At 42.1% G+C, this 19,117-nt stretch overlaps 1 protein-coding gene across 2 annotated transcripts in view; it reads left to right on the top strand.

The window, feature by feature from the left end:
- Nucleotides 1-19,117, top strand: part of FLT3 (fms related tyrosine kinase 3) — a 223,348-nt gene that overhangs the window by 189,760 nt on the left and 14,471 nt on the right. The window contains exons 19-20 of one of the 2 annotated variants that reach the window (XM_029602605.1): nt 6,390-6,511; nt 7,471-7,593. In XM_029602605.1, the coding sequence (XP_029458465.1) occupies nt 6,390-6,511; nt 7,471-7,593 (245 nt within the window). Of the gene's footprint in view, nt 1-6,386; nt 6,512-7,470; nt 7,594-19,117 lie in introns of both variants that reach the window. The other variant, XM_029602604.1, reaches the window with a different exon arrangement.

Raw genomic sequence — 19,117 nt, 5'->3', positions numbered from 1 at the left:
CTCGTGCATGTTAAGAAATTATATTGATTGGCACATTCCGAAACAGTCTTTACAATCAGAAGGTGTCCAATTGTTGGCTATTCCTCCTGCTAATAAAATATAAATGGGTTCAGATGAGAGCATGGGTTTTCACTTCTGTAGCAGTGTTTGAATGGAATAAATTGCCCTTAGAGCTCTGCAAGTAAGAGGATGTAAAACTGTTTAGGAAAGGCCTGAAGACAATGGTTTTTGAACAGGCATTTGGGTGAAGTTGGAATGTTTTAACTTTTTATGTTGTATTTTATTGTCATGTTTTATTGTTATGCTATTGTGATGTTTTATTAATGTATTATTGTGATCCACACTGGAAAAATACTAGAAAGCTGCAGAATAAAAGTCTTTAAATAAATAAATAAAACACAAAATGAAGGCTATTGTTCATATGGAGGATCTTCATCGGATGACGGATGATTCATTGTTCATGTGGAGGATCTTCATCGGATGACGTACGAGGAGAGATTGAAGAATCTAAATATGTACACCCTGGAGGAAAGGAGGAGCAGAGGTGATATGATACAGACTTTCAGATACTTGAAAGGTGTTAATGATCAAAAGACAACGACAAACCTTTTCCATAGGAAAAAAATCAGCAGAACCAGGGGTCACGATTTGAAGCTCCAGGGAGGAAGATTCAGAACCAATGTCAGGAAGTATTTCTTCACGGAGAGGGTGGTGGATGCCTGGAATGCCCTTCCGGAGGATGTGGTGAAGACCATAACTGTGAAGGACTTCAAAGGGGCGTGGGATAAACACTGTGGATCCATAAAGTCAAGATGCTGCCAATGAAGAGTGGGTGACTCGCCAGAATGATGGCTACTACCTGGAGTCAATACCCTTATTAAATAAACATACACATGCTTACTGTGACTCCAACATCGCTCTAAGCTTCAACAACAAGAGGAAATGTGGAAAAAAGGATTTGCACTCACAAAGAGGGGAGTAGCTGGCTTGTTACGGCGGTTACTACCCCAAATCAAAAAAGCCTGATACTTCACTTTCAATGCATATACAGCATAGTTCTCTGATTCAACGGCAGGGGAGAAGAAAAACTGATACTTCACACATCCAGCAGAGCTCTCTGCTTCAACGGCAGGGGAGAAGAAAAGGGGGTTCGCACTCACAAAGCGGGGAGTAGCTGGCTTGTTACGGCGGTTACTACCCCAAACCAAATGTGCCTGATACTTCACTTTCGATGCACATCCAGCATGGCTCTCTGCTTCAACAGCATGGGAGAAGACTGATACTTCACGCATATCCAGCATAGCTCCCTGCTTCAACGGCAGGGGAGAAGAAAAACAACCAATAAGGGCTGTATAACATAGTCTGGGTAAAACAAATAAGCATGGGTGTAGCTTGCTTATTGCGGCGGCTACTACCCTTAACGAATCAAGCTAGATATTTCACTTGGATGCAGCTCCATCACTGCTCTCTACATTAAAGGTGGGGGTGGAAGGGAAATAGAACCAAGAGCTAAGAGAAACAGATAAGTATGAGAGAAAAAATGTGTGAAGCTTGCTGGGCAGACTGGATGGGCCATTTGGTCTTCTTCTGCCGTCATTTCTATGTTTCTATGTTTCTATATGGGATGGGAACACACCATTACCAGGCTCCCTCATGGGAGAGCTATCCCTCTTTTGTTTCCTAATTCTGTCTCCCGCCTATTTAAGTAAAACCATATATTCCTGGTAGAGAACCTGGCTTCTCTGCACATATAAACATTGAAATACATTTACAAACAACACAGATACATAACTATCAATAAAAATAATAATAAATTACAAGAAAATAATCAGATATAAAAGTATAAAGGTTCAACTATCAATGCACACTAAAATACTTTTAAGTTAAATAAGCTTCCTGGAACAAATAAGTCTTTGTTTTTTTACTAAAGTTTGTAATCTTGTGTTTGCTACAAATCAAAAGGAAGGCCGTTCTATTAAATGGGGCCTTTTACTGAAAATGCACATCAGTGAGTCTTATGAAGAAGGGCTACTTTCACATTTGGAATGACCAACAATTGCAACTTAGTCAAACAAAATGAACGAGATGGAATATAACAAGAAAATAAGTCAGTTTTCTATGCGGGACCGTCCCCATGTAAAGCTCTAAAACACTAAAAGTAAAAACGTAAAACTTTACCTTCTGCTCAATAGGCAGCCAGTGAAGAGCTTGTAGCACAGGTGAAATATGAAGTTTAAGGGGACAGCCAGTAACAAGACAGGCTGCAGCATTCAATCGGAATTGCAGAGCTGAAAGCTGACAATTGGGAAGGCTGATATATAGCGAATTGCAGTAATCTATAGTGGTCAAAATAAACGCCTGAATAACAGTTAAAAAATTCTGCTTATCCCAAATAAACTTCAGCCTATGTTCCTTCCTCAGTGTGAAAACCCTACCTTAACCGCAGATTTTATCTGGGGCCTCAAAGAAAAATGAGGATCTAATTGGACCCCCAAATCCCTGACTACACCTGAAAAAGACACAAATTGTTCCTTCAAACGTTATTTGCAAAGAAGAGTCAGGGATTGGTTTATGAGCAACTCACAGGGCCTCTGTTTTAGAAATGTTCGGCATTAATGTATTGTAAAACACTGAAATATGTTCAAATGCTGAAGAGAGACTATGAGATACCAGGAAAAGTGACTGCGACAAATCACTTTTAAAAATAGTCCCAGTTCAGCTAGTTTTGTACAAAGGGGTTGCATATAAATATTAAATAGATAATGATGACCCCTGGGGTACCTCAGATGTTAAAGGCTTCCAGGGGAAGAACTGTAAATTGATTGTAACTTGCTGGTGTTGATCATTTAAAAAGGATTCAAACCATGGAGCCACTGTGCCTCCAATCCCTAAATTCGGCCAATCTCATATGATCGACTGAATCAATATCTGGCTATGGCTATGCATATATCTCGCTACTTAGCCAGATAACTTATATCCATCTAAGTTAGACCAGCTCTCTCTGGCTGGTCTAACTTATCCAATTAACCTAACCAGATATCGCTACGTATCTGATTAAGTTAACTGGAAAAGTGGCGCCACCCTGATCCTGATCTGGATATCTAGTGGCCGCTGATTTTCAGCAGACTGCTAGATAGCCGGATAAGTCCTACTTAACCGGCTATCAAGTGTTAAATTCACTTTCAGTATCGGGCCAAATGTGCATACAGTGTACATAGCCCCAAACTCCCATGCAACCTCTCCATTTTACAACTCCCTACATGGATCCCACCTGGCCCCCCATGAAATGCTATCCCTTCTAAAGGCATAAACCCTGATCCCCTCTAGACCTCATCCTAATGGTTTAACCTCCAGTCCCCCCTTGGTACATCCCAAAAGGCATAACATCCAGATCCCTCTAAATGCCACCCCCTATGAATCCCTATCCTTGATCCCTTTAAAAAGAGTTCCCCCATGCTGGGCTGGCAGGAGAATCCCTTACTTTCTAGTGGTTAGGCATCCATGGATGATCCAACATTGGCTAATGGAGCCAAGAAATTTCAACTATAACACTCAGGCCTTGAGGGGCACATACCATGATCTTTGGGGTGGGGAGTTCCCCAGTTGGGAGAATGACATCTGGGCAGTTTCCTGGGGGAATTATGGGCTATTCCCTTTCAGGGAAGGGATCAGGGTTTCTTTCATTTGAGGGAGGGGATCTGAGAGGGATGCCTTTTCAGGGTGAGAGAGTTAAAAGTTGTTGGGGTGGGGGGGGGGGGGAAGCTGAGAATACAGCTTCCCCCATTAATACATTGTTAGTGTGCCAAATTGGCATGCTAGCATTTTGCTACAGACCCCCTGAAAAGACCTCCATTTTGCTACTTAAAAATGCACATTATGTTAAATTTAGCCTCTGTTCAGGGCTCTTAAAACATAGCATACTACTGACTACTAATTCTTTGGCATGCTATGGAATTGTTTCTTATGTGTAAGCATGCTAAAATTTAAGACACCGGCATTTTGTCCAAATTAGGGGCCTAGCACATGTGTTAATTAATGTTCTATGTATAATCAGCAGATAGCATTCAAGTTAATTTGAACATGCTTTTAGTATATAGGCTGCTATGAATCTTCTGGCTCAAGAGGCCAAACAGCCTACCACATTAATGGAGTCCTTTTAAAGTCCAATCCTGGAATAAACTGGGAAATGGTGAAAAGAACTCTGATGCACATCAAAGAAAAGGAACAAGACTAATAAATAGTTCTGAAGTTTATTGAGAGCGTTAGAAAGGAATCAGTACCTCCAATAAGGGTGGGAATATGCAGATTGCTGATTGATTTAATTGGATGTTAGCATACTGCAGTTTAGCACTCCTTTGGCACTCATTAAGCCCTGAACTACACCATAATTATATTTAAAAGTTGCTTTCTTCATTTGCATATGTATAGTACCGATTTTAGAGCTAACAGGTCATTTCAATTTGATTCACCTCTGGGCTAGCCAGATTAAAGCATCTCTTTCAGGGATTTTGCACAGTTTATGATATTTTATCATCATAGCTGGGAACGCTCCAAGTTTCACCAGGAGAGTTTGTGATTTTATTGAAATTTCTAGGGCTCCAGAGACTTACCCAAAATCTCTGGGTGCACTAGCTCTATTTGAGAGTACCTCAAATCTCTCTCCCCTGCTTGCATCGATTGGAGCCATCAAGACTGCAGCAGCCAGGCAGAAAGGGAGGTGAGAAGAAGCTGCCGATCTTCCATTTTCTCTCCTTCCCCTGTGACAGCCACATGGACACAGAAGAGCATAAAAGAGCTGCTCAGGCCTCTGCTTCAGCTCCTCCCCTCCTGTCCTTCCCCATGGTTGTGGGTTAGCAGAGTGAGGCACTCTGCTCCTGGGACTCTGGATTCCACTGCCAGAGCACCAGAAAGGTGACCTGTGAGTGATTTGTGGGGAGGAAGAGGTGGATGCTGAAGGGGGGGAGGGGAGATGAGGTAAGGAGGGGTGAATTTTGGTGGTGCAAGAGGGGGAAAAGTACTTGGGATGGGTGCTGATATGAAAATGTAGAAGGAGGTAAGGAGAGGGATAAATGCTGGATGAGGAAGTGAGGACTGGATTAAATATGTGGGTGACCATAGACAATTGGTAGGAGAGAGGAGTCTGCTCCCCACCCTTCAGATCACCCTTTCCCAGATCATTCATTCTTTTGATGTCATCCCTTCACCTCAGATTTCCGCTGTTGTCCTCTTTTAAAGGCACCGGTCCCGCAGCAGCAACTTAAAGAAAGAAATTCAGTGCGGGGCCTGTGAGCCCACGCACACTCAGAGGCCTTGTGTGGCCCTGCCCTCTTCCCTCACACAAACTTCCTGATATTACCATGGAAACCCATGTGAGGGGTGGGATGCCAAAGGGTCTATAATCACTCCTTCTAGGAGTTGCTGCTGCTGCTGTGGGCAGGCGCCAGGACAGAAGACTACAGGCCAAGACGGTGGCATGGCAGTGGTGGTGCTGCTCTGGCACCTATGAGATTTGGCACCAGAGACAGTTACCTAGGTTACTTATTCCTAAATCCAGGCCTTGGGAGCAGGAGGGTGAGGTGAATGGCATTGTATTTGCAGACAATTTACTTGCATTATAAATATGAAGGGGGGAGGGGGGAGAAGAGGGGGAAAAAAGAAGGTCTTTGGGAGAGGGGAAAAGCGAACATCCACGCAGCCACCATTCCTCTCCCTCACTAATCTACACTAATCTCAGAATGAGCAGAACTCAGAAGTTCCCAGGTATGCAGATACTGAATTTGCAGAATTGTGAACTGCGGGAAAAATGAAGTGCAGGTTGAGAAGCTGTGAGGTCACTGTCCCTCTTGACCCTGTTTTCATGACTCATTGTTCTGGAAGCATCCTGTAAGTTTATTTTGGATGCTGATCAGTAAGAGCAATGTTTGAATCTCAGCATATCCACAGCTGAGCCCGGTCAAATAAGAAACATGTGCCTGACTACAGACCAGAAAAGGGGCTTAAGAGAATAGCGGGGCGCCAGCCATAGTGCAGTACAATCTACAGCTTCTATGGAAACCATTGCTGTCTTATTTAGGGCACCTAAATCTCAACAGATTCTGTTTTTAAATTATTTCTGATTATATTTATGTAGTTTGTAGTTTTTAATTGGAATCACTTTTGGCTCTCTATTATAGGGGTGCACCAGGCTGTATTGGTTTAATCTGTTGATTTTACTTTGCTAGTAGAGCAGTTTAATTAAAATCATCTTGGATCTTAACCTTCTGCTTTTTTTTGTTTTGCAATATCTAACGCAGTGTTTGAGTATTTTTCCAATACAAAACAAGTAAAACTGATTTACTGGAATAACATAAAAGCTTTTGTAGAAATGAGGTCTGTTTTATTTTCAGAAGAAATTAAATATGAAAACACAAGAATGCGAGAAGAAGAGGGCTTGAATGTTCTTACTTTGGCTGATCTTCTGTGCTTTTCATATCAAGTGGCCAAAGGAATGGAATTTCTGGAATCAAAACTGGTAAGTTTAGTCTCTGATCCCATTTTACTAGCCACACTGGCCCTGGAGAAAGCTGGAGTCTTTTCAAAAGAGCCAACAAAACTTTGTTCTTCTACAGGAGCTTTCGAGAACATGCAGGCCCCTTCCTCAGCTGTTACATTTGAGGAAGAGACTTGTATGGTCTCAAAAACACATTTACTTAAACTGAGTATTTTGTTGGCTCTTTTAAAAGTGGCTTAAACTACAAAGACTCCGGTTTAGTCCATGACACGAGCGTTTCCAAATTATAAAGAAAAGTAACTGGATACAGAGACTTTAAGCTCAAGGTTGTCGGGTCAGGTCTGACTCGGCAGTGAGCAAAACGACTCTGCGATGTCCGAGCCATTCTGCGGTCTATTGCTTGATTCCGTGCATTTCCAAGTGGCGAATCCTTCGCATGACCAAGGCCATCATCCCTGTTCTCACTGTTTGGCACCTTAGTTGGGAGGAGAATTCCACTCTAGATGCAGAACTCTCCTCGTTTCCCCTCCTCCCTGCCCTCCACCCCCAGCCCTAAAGACAGGGTGTCTTTAGAAATAGAGTTCAGATGCTTTGTAAAGAAAGGGTAGGGAACCATACCTGGTCCCTGTCTGTGGTGTTTGTGCTGTGTGGAAAAATGTTGTTTTCTAATACTGTTCAGCATTTTTCACCTGATAAAAAAAACCCCGTCAAATATTTAACAAGAACGAAAATCTGACTTCATTCTGGGTGTCTTTTGCTCTGTGGCCAATTGCCTTGCTAATGTGCCATGCGCAGGGTGGGCTATGGAGATACTACAATAAAAGCCATAACACACGCAGAATGCCCCTGTCATTCCAAAGAGCCTATTTACTCACAGTTTCGAGATGCTGAATCACATTTGATAATATTACTTGTCTTTTAGTAATATAATATTCTGTGATAGAAAAGTTTGCCCGGTACTAACATGCTTATTTTGACAGTGCATTCACAGAGACCTTGCTGCCAGGAATGTACTCGTGACCCATGGGAAAGTGGCGAAAATATGTGACTTTGGACTGGCCAGAGATATAATGAATGACTCCAACTATGTCATCAAAGGCAATGCAAGTTCAAGCCTGTTTCACCCTTCCAGACTTATTTGCCACATGTTTGATGATAGAGTATGAATTCCTATTCTGAAAATTCAGCCCAGTGACAGATGCAGGAATCATGATTTGGGTTTTGGAAACATCATTATTTGTGTGAATTTGTCTCTAATTTAAATATATATGTTCTTACTAAAACATATGTATATTAGCAACTCCTTGTCATTTAGGGGCAATAATCAGTTGCTTTTCTATGGGTAAGCGAGTGATCCCTGTAAAATGCAGTCTGATTATTGCAAACCCTTCCTCATGGCACTTTTAGCCATGGGGGAACGTGGACAAAGTCAGGTTGGGGAGGCAAAGTATGCATGGATATTTCATTTTAAAAGTTTCTGGAGTGAATTTTCAATGGAGCTGCAAGCGTAAAAATAGCATGTATCAGCAATTTTCAAAAGCCCATTTACGTGCATACAACCTTTTAAAAATTCAGCCCTATAGACTGAATTTTCAAAGAAGTTATGAATACAGAAGCAGCAATTTTCAAAAGCCCATTTATGTGTGTAAAGTCCATGAATGCACTTATAACCCAGTTTTATGTGCATAAATCCTTTTGAAAATTACCTCCCCCATGTGCACTTTTCAACACCTACTTTAGGTCTGCTTCAGTGCACTAGTACATGGGTACTTCATGCCGTATTGTCTGAAGTGGTGGAATTTTCAAAGGGCAATTGATGGAAAATAAGCTTGCAGCCCCTTTGTACCCATAGAACTGAAAGACCCCTGGGGAAGCTCATTATTGCCCTCGTCAAGGTTAATGAAGATACAGCTCTAGGACCTGCCCTGTCACTCAGCTGCAGTGCCATGCTCTCTGGTATCTGAGTCCTGTGCTTCTGTTATCTGTCCAGTGAGGCTGGTGGGGTGTGGGTGCTACACGCAGGTTATGTATTCAGGTCCCAAGGGAGAGGGAAGATGACTGTGAGCGTAGGATGCTGGCATAAAAATGAGGAGTCTGAATCACCTGGGGAATCATGTAGGGGAGACGAAGAGAAAATAGGGAGATAACAAAGCATGAATTTGCCCTGCCAAAAGGAATCTTAGCTGTTTGATGTGTTTGGAACCATGGATAGTCCAGGTTTTTTGGTTAGTTTTGGAATTCTGCTGAAAATTCTTGCTTCTTATTCCTTCCCATGTACTTTTTTGCCATCTTTTAATGTTGATTATTCTCCCATTTTTCTCCTGCTACAATGATGATCTGTACCAGAGAGAGCAGAATCAATGTAGTAGAAATGCCAGTCCCACCAGAGCCCAGGAGCAAGAACCAGGTCACACATCAAGCCCACATCTAGAAACAATGCACCATAATGCTAGCCCACACCTTTTATTGCGATCTGAGTCACAATTGTGCCTTTGTTTGCCGCAGTGCGGAAAAAGTGAGGTTTTTAGATAGAGTGGGGTAAAAGTGGTGTCAGAATATTCTGTCAGGAAGGACTAAAAAAGGGAGGGGGAGGAGAAGGTGAGGGAGTCTTTGAAGAAACTCAACAAGGTTGAAAGTATTTTTGGGACAGACCCAAAATATATCAAAGTTACAGTTTTCAAGAGATGAAAAGAAGAATGTAGGAGCAAGAGAGAGAGAGGAAAAAATATACACAAGCAATGTCAGAAAAGCAGTGATGACCTACCAATTTGATATCAAGGACTACATGATATGATGGATTTTTTAAGAACCTTTCTCTCACTGAATGGAGCAGAGCAGAATAATTTGTTATTATTCTATTTTCTTAAAATAATTTCACAGGATGCTCCCAGGAGGCCTTCAGAGCCCCCTGCAGCATATGACTGAGGAGCAGTTGCGTACCTAAAGTATTTGACACCCAAGGGGATTACTTCCTTTGGCACCCCCCGAGGTTCACTTCTCCATCCTACCCCCCCCCCCCCCCCCAGTGATCTCCAGTTCCCCTCTCTCTCACACAGGCTCCCTCTCTCATTTGCACACACACTCACACACCCCTGGACACAGGCTCCTTCCATTTGTCTCTCCCTCACACATACACTCCCTTTCACACAGGCTCCCCCTCTCACGCAAACACGCACCCTCACTCCCATACACACACACAAACACATGCTCGCAGTCTTTTACTTATACACACACACACACACACACACACACACACACTCCCATATCCATATGCAAGCTCCCAATCTCATATTCGCATACACACATATATACACATCTCCTTATTCCCATACACACACACACACACAGGCTCCCAATCTCTTACTCACATACATGCCCACACTCACACACCCCTTCCTCTTATGTGCAGTCATTCTGGCCCTCTTCCTCTTTAGCTTCCTGCGGTTATCCGGCCGCTCTCATCACTGTCTTCCACCGCTTGCGGTCCAGCTGTCTTCCTCTCCTTCTGTCACAAGTGGGATGGGCTCTGCCGGCCCCCGACCTTCATCTCAATGGCACCCCGTTCTTGCTGGTACCCTCCTCCTGGCAGTCACCTGGGGTGCACCTTGCCCCCACATCTACCCTTAGTATGCCACTGCTGAGGAGAGAGGAAAATGAAACAGCTTTATGATGGCTAAATTCAATGCAATTTAACACCACTGTTAATATCGAACAAAAAAACAAGCCTTTTTTAGAACATAATAAATTGCCATACTGGGTCAGACCAAGGATCCATCAAGCCCAGCATTCTGTTTCCAACAGAGGCCAATCCAGGCTACAAGTACCTGGCAAGTACCCAAACACTAAGTATATCCCGTGCTATTGATGATAGTAATAGCAGTGGCTATTTTCTAAGTCAACTTGATTAATAGCAAGTAATGGACTGCTCCTCCAAGAACGTATCCAAACCTTTTTTTAAACTCAGCTACACTAACTGCACTAACCACATCCCTGGCAACAAATTCCAGAGTTTAATTGTACATTGAGTGAAAAAGAATTTTCTCTGATTAGTTTTAAATGTGCTACATGCTAACTTCATGGAGTGCCCCCTAGTCCTTCTGTTGTCCAAAAGAGTAAATAACTGATTCACATTTACCTGTTCTAGACCTCTCATGGTTTTAAAGACCTCTTTCATATCCCCCCATAGCTGTCGCTTCTCCAAGCTGAACAGCCCTAACCCTCTTTAGCCTTTCTTCATAGGGGAGCAGTTCCTCCCATTTATCATTTTGGTAGCCCTTCTCTGTACCTTCTGCATCGCAACTATATCTTTCTTGAGATGCGGTGACCAAAATTGTACGCAGTATTCAAGGTGCAATACAGAGGCATTATAACATCCTCTGTTTTATTAACCATCCCCTTCCTAATAGTTCCTAACTTCTGTTTGCTTTTTTGATTACCACAGCACACTGAGCCGACAATTTCAAAGTATTATCCACTATGACGCCTAGATCTCTTTCCTGGGTGGTAGCTCCTAATATGGAACCTAACATGGTGTAATTACAGCATGGGTTATTTTTCCCTATATGCATCACCTTGCACTTATCCACATTAAATTTCATCTGCCATTTGGAAGCCAATTGTCCAATCTCACAAGGTCCTCCTGAAATTTATCACAATCTGCTTGTGATTTAACTACTCTGAATAATTTTGTATCATCTGCAAATTTGATTACCTCACTCGTCGTATTCCTTTTCAGCTCATTTATAAATATATTGAATAGCACAGGTCCTAGTACAGATCCTTGAGGCACTCCACTTTATACCCTTTTCCACTGAGAAAATTGTCCATTTAATCCTACTCTCTGTTTACTGTCTTTTAACCAGTTTTTAATCCACGAAAGGACATCGCCACCTATCCCATGACTTTTTACTTTTCTTAAAAGCCTCTCATGAGGAACTTTCTCAAATGCCTTCTGAAAATCCAAATACACTACATCCACAGGTTCACCTGTTTCTATATGTTTATTAACCCTTTCAAAAAAGTGAGGCAGATTTGTGAGGCAAGATTTACCTCGGATAAAGCCATGCTGTCTTTGTTTAATTAAACCAATTCTTTCTATATGTTCTGTGATTTTGATCTTTAGAATACTTTCCACTATTTTCACTGGCACTGAAGTCAGGCTAATTGATCTGTAGTTTCCTGGATCACCCCTGGAGCCCTTTTTAAATATTGGTGTTACATTAGCCACTCTCTAGTCTTCAGGTACAATGGATGATTTTAATGATAGGTTACAAATTTTAACTAATAGATCTGAAATTTCATTTTTTAGTTCTTTCAGAACCCTGGGGTTTATACCATCTGATCCAGGTGATTTACTACTCTTCAGTTTGACAATCAGGCCTACCATATCTTCTAGGTTCACCGTGATTTCGTTCAGTTCATCTGCATCATTACCCCTGAAAACCTTCTCCGGAACAGGTATCTCCCCAACATCCTCTTCAGTAAACACTGAAACAAATAAATCATTTAATCTTTCTCGATGGTGTTATCTTCTCTAAGTGCCCATTTAAACCCTTGATTATCTAAGAGTCCAACTGGCTCCCTCGCAGGCTTTCTCTTCGGATATATTTTTAAAAGCTTTCACTGTAAGTTTTTGCCTCTACAGCCAACTACTTTTCAAATTCTCTCTTAGCTTGTCTTATCAATTTCTTACATTTAATTTGCCAGCACTTATGCTTTATCCTATTTTCTTCTGTTGGATCCTTCTTCCAATTTTTGAATAAAGATCTTTTGGATAAATAGCCTCTTTCACCTCAACTTTTAACCATGCTGGTGATCGTTTTGCCTTTCTTCCACCTTTCTTAATGTATGGAATACACCTGGACTGTGCTTATAGCTTGGTATTTTTTTTAACAATGTCCATGCCTCTTGCACACTTTTTATCTTTGTAGCTGCTCCTTTCCGTTTTTTTCTAACTATTTTTCTCATTTTATCAAAGTTTCCCTTTTGAAAGTTTAGCACTAGAGCTGTAGATTTACTTACTGTCCCCCTTCCTGTCATTAATTCAAATTTGATCATATTGTAATTGTTATGGTTTAGCGGTGTTTGGGTGGATTCTTGGGTACTGTGGCAGATGACCACGCCCACGGGGAGGAGCCCCCTGGGGAGCCACAGTACTGGGCTAGACTCAGGATGCACAAACACAGATTTTAGCTCTTTTATTGTACAGCTTGATGTGTACCACCAGAGGTGGCAGTAGTGAGGTGATCCAGAGGTAGCAGTCCCAGGATCCTCGGCAGAGGGAACCCGTCTCACCACGTTGGTATAGGGGATTCCGGTGTAGGATTCCCAGCATGGCAAAGCTGTAGATGAGACAGACTGAGAGTTAGATTACTCACTAGATGGTAGCTGTAGGTTGGCGACTCCACCAGGCTGAAGTAGATGGTACTGGCACCAAGGCTGGGAGAGCAGGCCCTCGAGGAGCGAATACCTGATCCCAGTAAGGCACCTGAAATAAAGCAGAGGGCCCCCAAGGAGCAGGTACCCAGGTTAGACAATACCCCGAAGGGCAGAGAGAGAGCTTCCAGCGGCAGCACGGAAGCGGCAGAGTAGCTTAGACCGGCCGAGACTAATCCTTGCTAACTCAATGAGCTAGCAAACAAGTACAGGCTAAATACCCGGATGGCGTGATGTCACTTGAGGGGGATGCCCCCGAGGTTCGCGCCAATGCTGGAATAAAGACGTGGGTAGCGCACGCACCCTAGTAGGCCCTTGAGAGGAACATGGCAGGAGGTAACTCCATAGCCATTCCGGGGATGCCGGAGAGGGCAGCTTGCAGATGCGGCGGTAGCCATTTTTCCAAGGTAAGCGGGAGGAGCCGAGAACAAGGTAAGGCATACGGGCCAAAGCCGTCTGAGACCAACAGACGCAACAATAATCACTATTGCCAAGCAGCCCCACCACCATTACCTCTCTCACCAAATCCTGTTCTCCGCTAAGAATTAGATCTAAAATTGTTCCCTCTCTTGTCAGTTCCAGAACCAATTGCTCCATAAAACTGTCATTTATTCCATCCAGGAACTTTATCTCTCTAACATGTCCTGATGTTAAATTTACCCAGTATGAAAAACATTTTTGTTCGCAAAGCATGGTTTTTTTTGGGTTTGTTTTTTTTTAATCTCTTTATTATGATGAGACATTCTTAACAAACATATGTGAATGACGTTTGTTACAGATATCATAGAAAACCATAAACAACGAAGAAATAATAGCAGAAAATTATGCTTAACATGTTACCATATGAATTTTATTATATTCCCCATCTTCCCACCATTCATTACCCAATCACCCCATTCACCCCATTCATCTCACATACACTCTCAGTCATATTCCGATGAAACTTCCACTGCAGTGTTACTGAAAACTTTGCATCTGTAGATTCAAAAATTCTGACCCATTATATACTGCATCCCAATTTTTCCCACAATGAAAAATACCCTTTTAAATTTTGCAAAGATTTTGGATTGGTAAGCTCCTTCTTCTGCAATGATACCAGCATGGAGTGGTTTGCCATCAAACTCCTTCAACTCCTCACAGTCGGTGCACCCCATCTCCTTCCATGAGGAGAGAATCACATTTTTAGCCAAAGTAAAGGTGATACTCAAAACCTTTTGGCCTCCACTTAGCCAGATATCAGCACACTCAAACAAGTGAAGTTATATCATTTTACCAGAGCAATCAAAAGAGACTCCCTTCCGTCCTTCCAGAAATGCTAAAACTGGTAACCAGAAGGACTTAATTTTATGACACTCTGTGAATATGTGACACAAATCCAGTTTTTGCTTTCTACACCTAAGACATATCTCTGAGTCCCACAGATCTATCTCACTCCCCTTGCCTCTGTGAGATAAATGTGATGCACTACACAAAACTGAATTTCTCTGAGATTCACTGCCTTCAAAATCCTGTATACAGCCCCAAATGCAGCTAATATATCTTCGACCCCTACATCCATCTGTAAATTTGTTTTCCAAAGTTCCACTAACTTAACTAAATGGGCCATTGAAAGAGTTTAAGGAAAGGAACCCAGATACCAATCTTATTGAACTTTGAGACAGTATCTAAAAAGGTTTCCTCATCGTCAGAAACAGAAAGAGCTGTTTGCAAAAGATCACCATCATACACCCTCAAACAATAGAGACGTGCTTGGAGATAACCAAAGAACTGCTTATTAGATAGAGACCAACTCTCCTGTAACTGCTAAAAAGACTATAAATAATTCAATTCCAAGTCAACCAACTGACCCAGACAGCACAATCACTTCCTCCCCCAGCTATGGAAAACCGATGCCCCCAGACCACTGGGAAAATCTCTATTCCCTACAAAAAGTAAAAATGGGGAAATATTAATACTCTCCACCATTTCCATGCCTTCCACAAGGCATTGAACCAGAAATTTGTATGATGCAATGTACTCACCACATACTTTGAATAATGGAACATATTAATTAGTTTATAAGGCTGCATCCATTCCTCCATTAACCCTTCTATATCATATTTATTACATCCCAGAGCATCGTCCTGAATGTAACGTAGTAAACAAGCAACATTATAAATACATAGATCCGGTAACGCCAGCCCTCCTTGCTCCTTATCACCCCTTAATAGGCCCACCTTTAGCCTAGTCTGTCTATTACCCCAAATAAACCCTGAAACCATTGATTTAAATTTCTTAATAAAAAGAGATTTAAACATAAATTTCATAATATCCAACTCCTTTATCCAAATAGGCAACATTTGCATACAATAGAAAATGTAGGTAAAATCACCATTTTAACCACCACACATCTACTCATTAACGAAAGTGGGTAATGCATCCATCTATTAAGCAAGGCCTTAAGTTTTCTAGGCATGGTAGTAACATTCAAACAATAAACTTCATTCACAGAGTGAGCCAACCAGATACCCAAATATCTAATAGTATTTGTTGTCCATTTTAAAAGAAGACTAATCCCCCATCTACCTGGCAAAGCTGGATCCAAGGTAAAAACCTCTGATTTATTGTAAATTATTTTTAATCCCGAAAAGGATCCAAACAGCTGTGTGCATTCCATTATAATTTGTAAACTATCCATGGAGGTAGACAATAGACAACGATATGTCATCAGTGAACAAACTTATTTTAATTTGTTTGTTTCAAATTTTCAGCCCTTGGAAACTATCCAAAGATCTCAATGTTATAGCCAAAGGTTCTAATGTCAGAATATACAAGAGCTGCGACAAAGAGCAACTTTGTCTGGTACCTCTAGTCAGATGATAAACCTCTGACAATGCCCCATTAATCATAATTTGTGACTGAGGACCCACATACAATAGTTGGATCCAATTAATAAACTGTTCCCCCAAATTATACTTTGATAAAACCCACCACATACGCCAGGGAGCAGAGTGCCCGGTGATGGGCTCGCTGGACGACTCTCGGAGGGAAGAAGGGTCCAAAGTCGTCCCTGAGCAAACGTTTCAATCCTCACCGGAAGATAGACTCCCTCCCAAGAACTCAGCGCAGAGACGGGCCGGTCAGATTTGAGAAGAACCAGGGGCACTGGAACATCGGAAGACTCCTCCGGAGTACGAATCGACGGAGGGAAGGGAATCAGTGCAACACCAACTGACTCGGGAGACAGGAACTGTTTCACCTGAAGCACTACAGCAATTGCAAAGAAGGGAGACACCAGAAAGAAGCTTTGGAAACTCAGAAGAAATGGGTATTATCTGTGAACTGGTAAGGCCCTCAACCTTTACTCTTGAGACAATATGGGAAGCAATAAGGGAGACTAACAACAATATATCTCGTCAAATAACAACTACTGTGAATAAAGTTGAGAGACTGGAAGCCAGAATGGAATTTGCTGAAAAGGAAATGGCTGGAACTATTCAAAAGCTACAACCTATTGAAGTAAAATTGGAAAGCATGAATGATATACAACTCAGCATAATCAAGGAAAATCAAATATTACAACAGAGAATAGAGAATCTGGATAACCAGAAGAGGGCAAGGAATTTGAGCTGTATCAATTTTCCTAAACTCCCTTATATGACTCCAAAGGAACTTTGGAGAAAATATATGATTGAAATCTTAAAAATAACACAGAAGAAGCGATTTCAATTACCCCAAAAGTTTATTTTATTCCGCAAAGGAAGATAACTGAATTGATCCGGATAATTTTCAAATTCTGGTACCCAGGGAAACTCCTAATTTAGACATTTCAGCAGTCCTTGAGCAATCAGAGGAGAATATTGCTACACCATCTACTTTGATTGTAGTATTTATGCTGGAATCTGAAAGGGAGTGGATTTTCAAAAAATATTTCTCCCATCGAACTGATCTTTTTCTAGGCTGCAGAGTCCAGATTTTCCCCAACCTTTTGAGAGCGACGCAAAAGAGGCGTCAACAATTTCTACTTTTGAAACCTCAAATTATAGAATTGGGAGGGCTATTTTTGCTGAAATTCCCCTGTAAATGCCTGATTAAGTTCCAGGGCAATTCTTTTTTGTTTTTTCAGCCCTCTCAATTAATAACCTTTATAACCTCTAAGAAAGATAATGTGTTGTCCTCTTCTATTGCATCTTGACTGTGTGCTTCTAATAAGTGTAACTAGTCTATCAAAAGTGATATAATGCTACCCCCTCTATCATAAAATTGTTTAAATTAAAAATTCCTTAGTTTGTGTAAATTTTGGACCTTATTTGAGGGCTTAAATAATATGGGGTAGATTTTCAGACCGCGAGAATAGGCGTACTTTTGCTGGCGCATCAGGCACAAGCAAAAGTACGCGGGATTTTAGTAGATACGCGCGTAGCCGCGTGTATCCGCTAAAATCCTGGATCGGCGCGCGCAAGGCTATCGATTCTGTATAGCCGGCGCGCGCCGAGCCGCGCAGCCTACCCCCGTTCCCTCCGAGGCCGCTCCGAAATTGGAGCAGCCTCGGAGGGAATCCTCCTCCCTTCCTCTACCTAACCCACCCGCCCGGCCCTGTCTAAACCCCCTCCTTACCTTTGTCGGGGGATTTACGCCTCCCGGAGGCGTAAATCCCCGCGCGCCAGCGGGCTGCTAGCGCGCCGGGACGCAACCTGGGGGCGGGTCTGGAGGGCGCGGCCACGCCCCGGGCCCACCCCCAAAACGCTGCCGGCACGCCCCCTAAACGCCGCGCGGCTCGGGCCCGCCCCCGACACGTCCCCCTCGCCAAACCCTGGGACTTACGCGAGTCCCGGGGTCTGCGCGCGCCGGTAGGCCTATTGAACATAGGCGCACCGGCGCGCAGGGCCCTGCTCGCCTAAATCCGCCCGGATTTGGGCGGATTTAGGCGAGCAGGGCTCTTAAAATCCGCCCCTATGCTTAGTAGCTAATAATTATAGTTATCCCTTAAAATGTATCTTTATGTTGTTGTAAACACTTAATAGGGGGATATATAATTGTTCTATTGTGGTTTCAATATTGATAATTGTAAGCTAAGAAGTATGTGTTTCAATTCAAGTTTATTCTTGACATAATTATAAAATGGAATAAATAGAAAATTAAAAAAAAAACCCACCACATATAAGACCATTCATCTCGATCAAAGGCGTTCTCCAAATCTAGACTGACTAATAACCCATCCTTATAATCCCTGTTAACGACATGACAGACCATCAAAGTTTTCAACAAATTGCATGAAGAATGTCTACCAACTAAGAAACCCGTTCCTAATTCTTTTATAATCCTAGTGAGCCTATGTGCCAATACTAATGCCAACAACTTGATATTAATGTTGAGCAATGAGATGGGTCTATAGGACTCAAGAAGAAGATCCTTACCCTGCTTTAGTATAAGCACTTCCTTTATTAAAACGTCCTCCTCCCAATGCAGCTCCATACGTATCCTTCAAAGGTATTAATAGATGATCTCCCAATAATTTATAAAACTCAGCCCTGAATCCATCAGGCCCCAGGGCCTTTCCCAATTTGGACACTTGGATAGACCTCTTGATCTCCAGTTCTTGTATTGGGGCATCCAGCATTAGCCTGTCAGCCTTAGAGATCAGTTGAAAAACAAAATTTTGAAAGAATTACTCTCGGTCTCCTTCTGATATACCTTCGTAGTATACAATTGCTTAAAAAAGATTCAAGACCTGACATTATCTTTCCTGTATTGTCCAACTTCAACTCCCCCATACAGGCTAAGAGAGAATTTGAAAAGAAGTTGGCTGTAGAGGCAAAAACTCACAATAAAAACTTTAAAATATATCCGAAGCAGAAAGCCTGTGAGTGAGTCAGTTGGACCGTTAGATGATAGAGGGGTTAAAGGGGCACTTAGAGAAGATAAGGCCATCACAGAAAGCTTAAATGATTTATTTTCTTCGATGTTTACTGAAGAGGATGTTGGGGAGGTACCCGTACTGGAGAAGGTTTTCATGGGTAATGATTCAGATAGACTGAACCAAATCACGGTGAACCTAGAAGATGTGGTAGACCTGATTGACAAACTTAAGAGTAGTAAATCACCTGGACCGGATGGTATAAACCCCAGAGTTCTGAAGGAAATAAAAAATGAAATTTCAGACCTATTAATAAAAATTTGTAACCTGTCATTAAAATCATCCATTGTACCTGA

The sequence above is a fragment of the Rhinatrema bivittatum genome, chromosome 5 (genome assembly GCF_901001135.1).
Source record: "Rhinatrema bivittatum chromosome 5, aRhiBiv1.1, whole genome shotgun sequence".
Lineage (NCBI taxonomy): Eukaryota > Metazoa > Chordata > Amphibia > Gymnophiona > Rhinatrematidae > Rhinatrema > Rhinatrema bivittatum.
Note: the sequence above shows the minus strand (reverse complement) of the source record. Positions and strands in the feature narration are given on the sequence as shown.